Consider the following 12453-nt stretch of genomic DNA (forward strand, 5'->3'; position numbering starts at 1 on the left):
GTGCCTGTGTCTACAGGAGCCCGGGCACCACAGGAAATGCGGCTGCTCACTGGCAAAACCACGAGTGATGTCACGGCACTTCAGTGACTCAATCGGGTCCGATGAGGTTCAGGAAGAACTTTTTGGGAGGGTGGAGAAGGAGCCTGTTGCTGGGTGAGGTGTCCCATCCCAGCTTCTCCACTCCCAGGATCTTGGCTGAAAATATTTTGGGATGAGAAGGTTGTGAGCAGGAGCTATTGGATTGGTTTTAGGTTGGTTCTTGCAGAGAAAACCCTGAGTCCACACACGGAAACAGAGAGATGCTCCCAGGGCTGCCTCCCTCGGGCTGAGCTGCAGCAGCTGCTGGGATAAACTGCTGGAATTCACATCATCCTGCTCCTCTTGGGCACCCCTGATGTCCCAAGAGCTTCTGGATGGATGATTCCCACTTGGGACATCATTTTTTCAAGATGCTGCGAATTTTTCTGTGAAAAAAAGTCCCTTTATTGGGAAATCTTCACCCCTCCTCCCACAGCTGCTGGGAAAAGCTCATTGGGATGAGGGTCAGTGAATCATTTTGGCTCTTCTAAGCTCTCTTCCAAGCCTCTGCTCCCCCTGCCTGACCTCTGCCTTTCCAAGAAGCCCTGAGGTGGGTCAGCAGCATCCAGCAAGGGGAAGTGAAAATTTGCTCTCTCTGCTTTTAATTCTGTATTTTTATCTGTTCCGCAGGTGCAGCCTGAGCTGTAACCCACCCCACTGCTGGGGAGTGAAGTCCTTCCCAGGACCTCACTTTGCAGCTCTCCTGGAGGCTGCCCAAATATCAAGAAATCTGTTCCGAGGCAAATCATGTGGATTTTGGCACCCTGCTGGTGGCTCACACCACTCAGGGACAGAGGAGGGTCACACTGGGGTCACCCAGCTCTGTGCACAGGGGATCTCCTCTGGGATCTGATCCTCTGGGGTCTGCTCCTCTGGGATCACCCCCTGTGGCCAAACCCTTGCAGGACCCAGCAGCCCCCTCCCCATGGCTGAGGGCCAGATTCCAGCTCCAGAATTTGGCTAGAGAATTCCCCCTGGGAGCATCCCAGCGGGATTCCTGGTGCTCGCTGCTGAGGCTCCAACTTCTCTCCCCTGTGCCAGCGCCAGGCCAAAGGAATGTTTGCATCCCGACGAGTTCACGCTCCAAAAACCCCCAGACACTCATCACAGGAGCTGGGACCGGGCAGGGGGGACACTCGGAGGGTGCACTGGGGAGGGGAAAAAGGGACAAAGCTCCGAGGGGGGGGTGGCACTTACCCGGTGCCCGGAGGGGCGATGCCCGCGGTCGCATCCCACCTCCCACCGCACACGGCTGCTCCGGGATGCCGGAGCCTCCAAGGGGGTTCCCTTCAAGAGGAGGGCGGCAGGAGGTGGCAGCCGCCCGCCTTTGGGTTTGGCGAGGTTGGTTGGGAACCTGGTTAATCAGGTTAGCGGAGCCCCGGCTCCTCCCATCCAGCCCCCACTCCAACCCCATCCATGCCCAGCAAAGCCCTTGGGTGATGAGGAAACGCTGTTTTCCTTTCACCCCGATGCACAAGCCAGTCCAGAGCTGGCAGACAGAGAGGAAGGAGTGCCCTGGGCTTCCAGCAAAGCCCCCGGGCATCCAACACCCCTACAAGCAGCCTGAGGGCTACCAAGTGCCTGGAAAAGGCCAGTGAGTGTCCCCACCCAGCTCTAGCAAGACCCATCGGCATCCCTAAGGTCCTGATGTCGACAGACATCAACCTCTGGGAGCACCTCCACCTTCTCCAGCTTGCAGGAAGCATCGTTTCCCCTTCCCAGCCCCGACCCCAGACTGGCAGCGGGAAGAGCACCAGGAGGCAGCGGGTTCCTCACCATTCCCAGGATGAGCGCTCCGGGTCGGGTCCCACCCCGCTGGGAGGATGCCCGGGAGAAGGCTGTGCCTCCGGAGCAGCCTCCTTCGCCTGCATTAGCAGCAGCCAGAGGCTTTTCCATGTTCCCCCTCCTCCGCAATTAAGAGGCGAGGCCCCGAGCCGGCTCCTTTTCAGCCGGAGCTGAAAAGCATCGGTTCAAATCCAGGGCGCCGGCCTGCAGGGAACGCCGGCCGCACATTAAACATCCCCCCGGCTGCTGGAGGGAGGGGATGGAAGGGAAGGAAAGCTTGGAACTTCACCCAGGCATCGGAAGAGAACTGATGCCAGGATTTTGGGAGGTTCTCCGATGGGATCAGAGCCCCACCAAGCCGTGAGGGGATGGGCATGAAGGGCAGCACGGAGAGGGAACGGGTGGTTTTGCTTCACTTTCTGCTGGTTTGGTGCTGCCATGTCTGATGAAAATCAGAAATCTGGGAAGAGCTGATTTCCTTCCCTATCTGACTCCTCCGATTTGTCAGATAACTGAGTTATTGCAAAGCTCCAGGAGCGGGCAGGGTGCCACAGGGGCAAGGCTGCAGCTCCAGCTGCAGGCACAGTCCTGGGCAGAGACGTTTGCAACTCACAGTTCCTTTTTTCCCCACCAGAAAACAACAGATTAAGCGGTTTATGTGGATTTATTTCCTCTGTTCAGCTGCAAAGTCTAAGAGTTAGAGATGAGTCCTGAACCAGAGCGCGGCAAACCTGACCTTTCAGGATCCCATCCCAAACTCAGAGCACGCAGCATCCCATGGAGCCAGGGATCGCTCCTTGGCAGCACAAATCCAGTCAGAGCAGCACAAATCCTGCCTCCACCTTGAGCTCTTTTACTGCCTGTCTCCAAAACTACCTGTTTGCTGCTGCTGGGTGAGAACAAACAACCCCAAACCCACGAGGGCTGGAATTAGCCTCGCCTGGAGCAGCAGTTGTTGCTACAACAGTGACAGAAAGTGATTGTCTTGCTGCAGTAGGGGTGGGAAACATAAACACCAGGCTGCTAAAATACCTGTGGTTAGTTCTGCGGGTGCAGCACAGCTCCAGCTGCTCTGCTGACACCTGAGAGGCACAAACACAGCGTCAAACACTCTTTCTCGTCCTCGCCGGGGCTGGTGAGCAAAGCAAAAACATTTGTGAAGGTTTAAAAAGTGGAGGTTGTCCACCTTGAGGTGACTGGGAATGGCCTGGAGCCCCTCTGCTGTGGGGTCCTTGTCATTGCTGGGTAAGCAGGGTTAGGGAGAGCTGAGTGCCAGGAACAGGAGCAGCCCAGTGGGCTCAATACTCCCTTTTCCAGTGTCACATCCCTTCCAGGAGTTCCTGATTCCTGTGACAAGGCTCTGAGCTGTGACTTGCTGAGCATCACGTCAGGGCAAGTGGCCAAAGCCCAGCAAGAACCAGCTGGGCAGGGGAGGAGGAGGGTGGGCTCGGGGGTGGGGGGATTTGGAGCCAGCTTCACTCCCTGGAGGAAGATTCCAGAGCTGGCCAGCACCTGGCTGTCCCCTGAGGTGGTCACTGGCTGGTTTCCAGTCCTGGCTGTGTCCCTTTGGTGGCTGGGCTGCTCCTCTCCTGGCGCTTCCCAATCCTCCTGCTCCACCCTGCCCCCGGGGCTGAAGCCCTGGTGGGGGGGTGACGATGGAAGGCAGCCTTCCAAATTCCCTTCGGGGGAAGGGCAGGGAGAGCTGATGCATCCCAGGCGCCAGAGGAACCGCAGGGACAAGGGACGTGTTGTGCAAACACTGGCCACAAGAAAAGCTTTGGCTGGAGAGCCCGGAGCGGCTCTGCTGGCTCCTTTCAGGAGCTGTTCCTGCAAACACCAGCTGGGCTCCCCTTTCAGCAGGCAGGGGAGGAAGCAGCTTTCTGGGTCACCGAGTGCCAGGGTCTGCTAACGCAGGTGACACGTCACCCTGGCTCTGTGCTAACCGAGCAACGAGGCCACCTGTCCCCTCCTGCCCCCGTCCCTTCTGGCCCGAGCAGGGGAAAGGGCTGCTCCCAGCTTGGCTCTGGAGCTGCCCCAGAAAAAATGGTCCTGCCTGGGGCTTGCCGGAGCTGGAAGTGGCAGCCAGTGCCGGGAGCGGAGAAGAAATTCCCTCCCGGAGATCCAGAGTCATCCAGGGCTGGCGAGCGGTACCCGGAGGGGATGCCGGGCGTGGCGAGGGAGGAGGATGTCACAAGGAGGCCGCTGAAGATGCAGGCTCCGGGTAAACTGGAGCAGCTCCAGCATTCCCTAAGCACGGGCTCTTGGCAGGACCGGCAGAGTGAGCAACGGGAAGGAACCGCGTGGGCTGGAAGCACCCCCGGAGAAAATCCAGCGGGATGAGGCGGGAGCTGCTGCAGCGGGGGTCGGGAGCGAAGCGGGGAGCGAGCACGTACCTGAGGCACAGAGACCTCCTGCATCCAGAACAAAGCGGCTCTCTCCCAGCATGGATTCAGCTGGGAGACCACGGCCAGGAATTGGCTTAGGGACCTGGCCACGGCTGCCGCGCTTCCCGGCTCGCTGAGCTCCGGGTTAATCTGGGCCCAGCTTTCCCTTTTATCCCCTGCTGCTACAACCTCGATAGAGTTTTTCAATTAGGTCCATCTTGAAAGCTCCAGGGTGCATTTCTAGGAAGGGCTGTGTCGTTTCCTTCGGCCTTGGCAGTGCGCAGAGTGGGCCATGCCTGGCACGGATCCTGCCCGCATCCCGCTAAAGTGCTGCAGCCGGAGCGGCGCTGCCTGGAGGCGCTCGCAGAGTGACCCCTCAGCCCCAGCCCACCTACCGGGTATTTTTAAGAGCAGACTTCCCTGCTTCCCTCATCCCAGCTCCGGCAGGCTGGAATTGCCACACGCAGGAGCGCTGTCCCCCCTGCCAGCCCCCCGTCTCCGTCCTCTCCGAATCTGCCACTGCCGCCTTCCACGGGAAACCAAAAGGAAGGGATGCAGCTGGGGTGTACTTTCGGAGGAGAAGGCTGGGTGAAAATGTGGTCTAAAAGCGACAGTGGGAAAAAAAAAAAAAAAAAAGAAAGGGAAATCGATAAAGTCCTCAGCGGATCCTTGGGCACACAGAAAGCGCTGCTGGCTGCGGGAGGGATGGGTCAGGGCGCTGGAGGAAGCAAGGACAGGGTTGTGGTGCAGCACCGGGATGTGTGGAGGTGTTTAAATCCAGCTGGGAATAACAGAGCCTGGGTAGGATGGAGGGGAGCAGCCCAATAGGGACCAGCTCGTGTGGGTGCCCCGGCTCGGTTCCAGGAGCTGAATTCCACCCAAACGAGAAGCAGAGCTCACAAATCGAGCACATTTCCCCTCGAGGCCATTTTCCAGGCTGCACTCAGCCGCAAGCCCACCCCACTAAGAGCCTCCTCCATTAGCATTATCCCGGCTCTCCCGGGCAGTGCCCTCCTCCACCGGCATCTCCAGACGCTTCCCAGATCGAGGAGTGCAGCGATTAGGCGCAGAGCCAGGGAGCAGAGAGCCCCGGCATTGCTTCCTGCATCTGTCACCGTCACCTCTCCTCGCCTGCCACTCGCAGAAAGAATTCTTGGGGACAGGGGGGCCGCCCCTCACGGCTGGGGTGGGCTCTGCACATCTGTCTGCTGCTGGCTCCAGCTGTTCCAGGTGATGTCTGAACTGCTCACCTGCTCCCGCATCCAAATCGGCTCCAGGAGCTGGAGCTGTTACATCTCTGCTCACTTTCCTTGGGGAGGGAACATCCCAGGAGCAGATGGGAAGAGGGAAAATGCCAGCAGAAGGCCGCTTTGCTTGCTGGATGGGGAAAAAAAAACTTCCCCAAATCCTCGTATGCACACACAGAGTGATGAGCTCAGGGAGAATGAGGGGCCTGGCATTCCCTGGGAACAGGGACCTCACTTGTGGGTGCCCCAGGAACAGCTGAGCAGGGATTCCAGGGCTCCTGTCATCCATCTGCTTGTGGGGTTGTTTTGTCACAGTTCTGAAAAATCGTCTTGAGTGGGACAAATAGAATCCCACAGGCTGGGAGAGCTGGGGGGGATTCACCTGGAGAAGGCCCCAGGGAGAGCTCAGAGCCCCTGGCAGTGCCTGAAGGGGCTCCAGGAGAGCTGGAGAGGGACTGGGGACAAGGGATGGAGGGACAGGACACAGGGAATGACTCCCACTGCCCTTAGATGGGATATTGGGAAAAAATTGTTCCCTGGGAGGGTGGGCAGGCCCTGGCACAGATTCTCAGAGCAGCTGTGGCTTCCCCTGGATCCCTGGAAGTGTCCAAGGTCAGGCTGGACACTGAGGCTTGGAGCAACCTGGGATAGTGGAAGGTGTCCCTGCCCATGGCAGGGGGTGGAATGAGATGATTCTAAGGTCCCTTCCATCCCAAACCATTCAGGGATTCTTTTTTCAAAGTGCTACAGGTTGTGTGGATGAGGTAAAAAGTTGCAATTTAAAACAGCTGGGCAGGTAAATGGCAAATCTTCAAATTTTGGTGGACAGGGAGGAAAAATGTTAATCTTGAAAGTCATTAATTGCTAACAAACAAACAAAAAAAAAAGAGTAGGACACACATTCCCAGGGCTGCCTTCCCAGCTCTCACCAGGGCTCCAGCAAGAGGTGCCTTCCCCAAGATTTCCTCCCCCTGAAGTTTTAAAAGGAATTACCTTGAATTCCTGTGCTGAATCCAGCGGATCAAGCAGCCAGGAAAGCAGCATTTGCTCTGAGCACATCAGCAGGAAAGGGGAACACAGCCTTCCTTGAGCCCTGCAGCTTCCTCATTCTTTCAGGAAAGCCAGGGTGGCTGCCTGGATTTATGGAATTGCTGCTTTTGTCCAGCCTTCAATGCAAATAGGACAGGGGAGATAAGATCTGCAGGTTTGTCCTCTTTGCTTAAATTCAGCCTGGGCTTCTGCTGGTGGCAAAAAAAAAAAAAAAATAAATCCTCATTTGAAAGCAAAGGGAAGATTAAAAAAAGGGGAAGACAAAGCACTAAAATCTGCTCCCCTGCCAGCACCCTGTCCCAGGTTAGTCACAGGGAATATTCCAGCAGGTTACACTGAGGAGACAGACTCTGCCTCACAAGGGGAGCAGGATTAGCCTGAATTTGCATATTTATGATCAAAGCTTGATTAGGAGATGCTATTACAAAGAATGAGAAACACATTTCCCATTTCCCATGGCTCAAGAGATGCAGCAGCTCCTTGTGACAACCCCACACGAGGAATCTGGCTGAGATAATGATCTGCCACTGGAACAATGCCTTGGATTTCCCCGGGTGTTTGTACAAAGTCCTCTTATTGCAGCCTGAGTGCTTTGCATTCTGCTCCCAGGGTATCTTTTTCCTACAGACGTGGAGTGGAGCAGCCACTGGAATGTGTTATCTCGATGTTTTTGGGAGCTAAATACATGTTTTCAGTCAACAAGTGAAAACATTTCCCTCTCCTGCAAGCCTGACTCAGCCTAGGGAAGGTTCCTGACTCGGTGCCAATCTCTTTGGTAATCACACCTCACCCATGCACAGCAGGGAGATAAAACCCAAAGCGTCCAAAACTTCCTCTCCTCCCTCCGACCTCACCTCATGGCCCTGTGGAATCTCACCTGGAGGGAACTCCACAGCCTGGGGGCATCCAGGGTCTATTCCCTGCTGCAAATAGGATTTTAGCCTTGCCCCATCCCTCTCCAAGACCAGCAGTAAAACTTGGAGCAACCTGGTCATGAGGAAGGTGTCCCTGCCCATGCAATGAGATGATCTTCAAGTCCCTTCCAACCCAAACTTTGCTGTGATTTTAACACTAAGATTGGACACAGGCAGACAGACATTTTGTGGATATTTGGATCTTCCTTGTAACAACATTTCTGGGCAGGAAGAGAAGGAAATCCGAAGGAACTGTTGCAGGCTGAGGCTGTGTTTAACTACAGTTGAGCAAACAACCACGAGGAGTGAGGCAACAAGGGCTTACAAAGAGCTCTTCTAGGCTGGTATAAAGCTGCATTGTCCAGGAAACTTCTCCGTGGAAATAATTAATGGGTAAGACAAGGCAAGCTGAACTAGGCTGTATCCAGGCTCCTGGATTCCATGTACTCGGATCATGTGGAAAATGAGATCTGCTGATTAACACCCCCCCAAACGCACAAAATTAATAAAGTATTTCACTACTGTACACTCCAACTGTGGATTCAAACACAGCACTGTGCTTCTAGTCCTTTTTATAAATAATTTACTTTGAGTTTAACACATTCAAGCAGTAACTGTGCTTGCCAAGCCCACGGAGAGCAGGAACCACCAGATTATTTGGGCATACTGCTTTAAAACTCTCTGTCATGCTAGAGCACTGCAAAACAGGTGACACATGAGCATGGAACATCCTCAGCAGATTGCATTTTACTGTGCCAAGAGAGTTACAATTCCAACCCAGGCCAGAAGAAACCATTCACTTCCCATTTGATCTATTTGCCCTTAAAATCTCTCATCTGAGGACATGATTTTCTTTTTTTTGGAAAGGTATTTCCAGAAATCGTTAAAAAGTAACCTCTCTAAAGTTAGAAAAGCTGAAGTCAAAACTTTGGAATAGGAACAGTGGGGGCCAAGCAGAAGCAGTTCAGGTTTCCAAGGAATAGCAACATTCACTACAAGTGGGATGGTGTCCACGAGGACAGCAGGCAGCTCTTCCAGGGAATGTCACCACCAACATTCCATGGCTTTAGGGACACAGCACCGTGCCACGGGACAGGCCACTCCTCTTTAATCAGTCAGCTTTCCACACAAAGTACTGAATATTAATTCTATTTACATTCAAAAATAACATTTATCTCTCTTCAGTACAGTGGGAATGCCCATGGATTAGTCAGGAGGATCCCTCCTAGCACAGGTGCAGCACAGCTTTGTTGATCTCCGGGTTGGTCCAGTCGTTGCGGATGTCATCCAGGTGATTATCAAAATCCACCAGTGTCTCGTAGGACTTGCTGTCCAGGAGGGATGCAGCGATTCTCTGGGCTTCAGTCCAATCTTCACAGAAGTCACTGGCATGGAAAAGAACCAGGCATCAATTGGAATCACCACAAAAAAATCTCTGGAAAAATCAAGCCACGCTGCGGCATCCTCACACAAAGTTGTTTTTTCCCCAAATCCACTAAAATTCCCAGTTCACTTGCTGGATCCCAGAAATCTGGGATTTTTGGAGCTTTTTGTGCTTTGTGGCACTGACCCCCAGGAGAACACTGCTTTTGACCTGAGGCCTTGGAGAAGGATTCCATATCTGAGTGATGGAGCTAAAATCACGGGTGTGTAGTTAAAATGGAAGTGTGTTATTTCAGATGGTGAAGGGTTTTAAATGTGAGGTTTTTATAATACAGTAATAGGTGTGGGACAAGATGGAGGATTTGGGGTGTTGTCTCTTTCTTGGTGTTCTTCTTCCTTCTTTTTCATGGTAGTTTCTGGTTGGACAGTTGGGGCCACACTGAGGGTCATGGGAAGTTAATTATTGGGTTAAAAGGATAAATAATATAGGTGTTAGTTCTCTATTGGACTGTGTAGCTTTAAAAGACCTTGCAGCAGATGGATTCATCTCCATTTTGCTCACTTTTAGCAGGTAGCTAGGAGCGTCGCAGAACTCCCTGTACTTCAAATAAGATTTAATAAACAACCAAGCCTGAATATGAGAAAATTAATTTCCTTTGTGTTTTTAAATCCTGGCTCTGAGTGAAAACAGAAGAAACTGCAGACAAACCACTAATTAAGTGGTGCAAGCACCCCGTGTTACAGTCACTCACATGTGTGGGTCCTTGCACCTCCACTTGTTCTCGTGCAGCTCATACACGTGGATGGCAGGCTCCACACACTCCATGGTGAACTTGGTGTTGTCAACCTGGGGTGGGACACAGAAACACCACCTCAGTCTCCTCCTCAGCACCCCAAGAGATAAAAACAACGAAATAAAGAAATAAAACCAGAATCAGTTTGTAAAAACAGGGCATTTTACACCCATCCACACTTTTAACCTCAAACTGCCAAATTTAAGCTGCCAACGCCCTTTGTCACAGCAGTGAGGAGGCAAAGCCCTGTTTGTGATATTAAATATAAGAATTTAAGTTGCAAAAGGAGGGCTGGAGCCAGAAATTGCTGCCTGAACATGTAGAGAAGGCTTCCAGTTCCTCTGAGGTGGCAGAGAGCTCACCACAGTCTCTCTGTGGATTTACACTGAGCTTCACTGCTTGCTGCATCTCCTCCCCAGAGCATTTTGGAAGGGAAGAGAAACTGAATTCCTCATGAAAAGAGCCAGACAACAGCATTTCCCTGGCCCAGCAGCAGGGGCAGAACACACAGGGGGGTGAGGGGAAGGAAGTTCTTTACCATGATGAGCGCAGTGTCCGTGAAACCCTCGGCAATCCGGGAGGCCACTTTCTCTGCAACCTGGTTTGGGCTGGAGCAGAAGGGAAAAGGAACTGAGTGATAGGAGCCACGACTTTCAGCTGAAAGCAGCAGGAAATGAGCTCAGAGAGATGTGAGAGTGACTCTGGGTGCTTGCAAACAGGAACAAGATAAAGGAGCTGATGCCACAGCTGATAAAACACTCAGCAACATCCAAACTGGAGCTCAGCGGGGTTTAGGAATGGCTTTGGAATGACATGGAATCAACATTTTGTGGCCTCCTATCTTCTTTCCCCAGACCAAAGACTCTGACCTGGCAGGCATTTAAAAAAGAAACTGAGTTTTCTCCCCAGTCTGCACTGAAAACCTGTCCAAAATCAGATAACCTTTGAAAACCTTCATCACCTCTCAAAGGTGACAATCTCTATGCTGTGCCACTTAATGTGGTGCCAATGACAATCTCTGTGTGGTGCCAGTTATCTTCAGAAACCAAACTGAAGTTCTAAAGAAACATCAAGTCTGTGATATTCTTTCCAACCTCAAAGAGAGCAAACTGTGTAACTTCTTCTTAAAAATGTGTCCAGTAGATTTATAAGAGAAGGACAAATAATCTTTTTATCCCTGTTAGATACCTTAGAAGTCACAAGTGTTCCTTAAAAAACATAACTGAGTCTGAATATACATTAACCAGTAACTGGAATCAGATCACTGTGGAGTGGTTTGGGTTGAGATCCTCTCATTCCATTCCCTTCCACTATCCCAAGTCGTTCCAAGCCCCATCCAACCTCGGACACTTCCTGGAATAGGGCATAGTACTTTAAATAAGTTGCCCTTATTCTAATTAGTCCCAATCCTGGATTTGTCCAATACATAGAGGGGAAAACACGGAATCCACAGATGTAAAATTAAACTGTGGCTCCACAGGAAGGTCCCTCATTGTTTAGTGAGTAATCTGAGTCAGACAGCAGGGAATAAAACGACTAATCCAGAGGAAAAGAAGTGCTAAATAAGAGATATCACCGCCTGACTGACATAATCTTCCACCTCTTCACCACGTAAAAAATTGCTTTGACAAAACTCCCCAATGATTAAGAAATTTAGAAAGAATCAGGTCACTCCTGACTTTCCATAAGATCCTGGGAGTCGTCAGACTTTCCAAGATCCATACTGCACGAGCAAACACACTGCAGATTTTGGCTTTTTCCCTGACAAATGCAATTCAAGAAGCTGGCACTCGTTCAAAGCGTGGCCTTTTATAGCAGCCACGGGAGGAGAGGAGGGATTCTGCAAAGCCTGGACTTTCTGCACCTGACCAAAGGCCACATCCCGCAGCCCCACGGAGACAATGTGGAAGCAGCTGACACTTGTCAGAGTGAATCACACACGCCTGATTTATGGGGATGATTGCTGCTGGCAGAGTCCAAGGTACGAGCTGAAAGAGCAAACAGAAGGAAATATTGGCCCAACACACCTGGCATCTTTCACGCGTTCGTTCGCCTGGTAATATCCAGCTATCACGTAGCTGTTCTCCTTGCACCAGGAATCAATCTGGAAAAGCAATGGTAACAATAAATCCTAGGGGGGAAAAAAACCTCCAGGATTTAAAAAAAAAAAACATACAAAAAACCAAACCCTGTAAATAAACCAGTGTTGCTCCATCTCTGCCGTGGGGTTCTTGTAATAAAGCTGAAATAAATCTTCAAGTATTTCTGTCTGGTTCTGGGTGTGCTCACAGTTGTGTTGATTTAGCTGGGATGGAGAAACCCAACAGAGCATTTGGAGAATGATGGGAAGAATTAACCAAATGGAGCAAAAGAGCAAGGAGCTGTCTCAGTCAAAGCCTGGCCTAAATCTGAGTGACAGGACAGTTAAACTCAGCCTGGAGAGGGTTGGGGTCTCACCCACCAATGGCTGGGACAATTTTCTGTCACTGCTCACCTGCCAAGGGACGTGAGAGAATGCTGCCCTCGTAGATGTGTGGCTGCCCTGTCCTTGCAGAAAGGTTTTATTTCTAATGTCACATTTCTAGGGGAAAATGCAACCATTTGGGGCCTTCATTAGAAAATAAAATCTTGAGGTGAAAGGTAAATGTGAGGCAGAAGTTTGTGCCATTTAGCAGCATTTCAACTGAGATAAAACTGTTTTCCTTTGAGAGTTTTTCCTTATTTAACATCTCTATGTAAATGCTTAAACAGATGCATTTTTGGCATATAATTTACACAATTTTTGATTTACACTAGAACAAAACTTAGGTTGTTTTGT

General features: G+C 51.6%; 1 protein-coding gene across 1 annotated transcript in view; it reads right to left on the reverse strand.

Annotated features, from left to right (window-relative positions):
• Window positions 1-8024: 8024 nt before the first annotated feature.
• Window positions 8025-12453, reverse strand: part of EMC8 (ER membrane protein complex subunit 8) — a 6276-nt gene continuing 1847 nt past the window's right edge. Inside the window, exons 2-5 of the mRNA XM_062499969.1 lie at window positions 11663-11739; window positions 10174-10243; window positions 9594-9688; window positions 8025-8843 (exon numbers count right to left, since the gene is read on the reverse strand). Coding sequence (XP_062355953.1) covers window positions 8684-8843; window positions 9594-9688; window positions 10174-10243; window positions 11663-11739 — 402 coding nt within the window. The 3' untranslated portion in view covers window positions 8025-8683. The remainder of the gene's footprint in view (window positions 8844-9593; window positions 9689-10173; window positions 10244-11662; window positions 11740-12453) is intronic.

This window comes from Cinclus cinclus, chromosome 11, assembly GCF_963662255.1.
Source record: "Cinclus cinclus chromosome 11, bCinCin1.1, whole genome shotgun sequence".
In the NCBI taxonomy this organism is placed as follows: domain Eukaryota; kingdom Metazoa; phylum Chordata; class Aves; order Passeriformes; family Cinclidae; genus Cinclus; species Cinclus cinclus.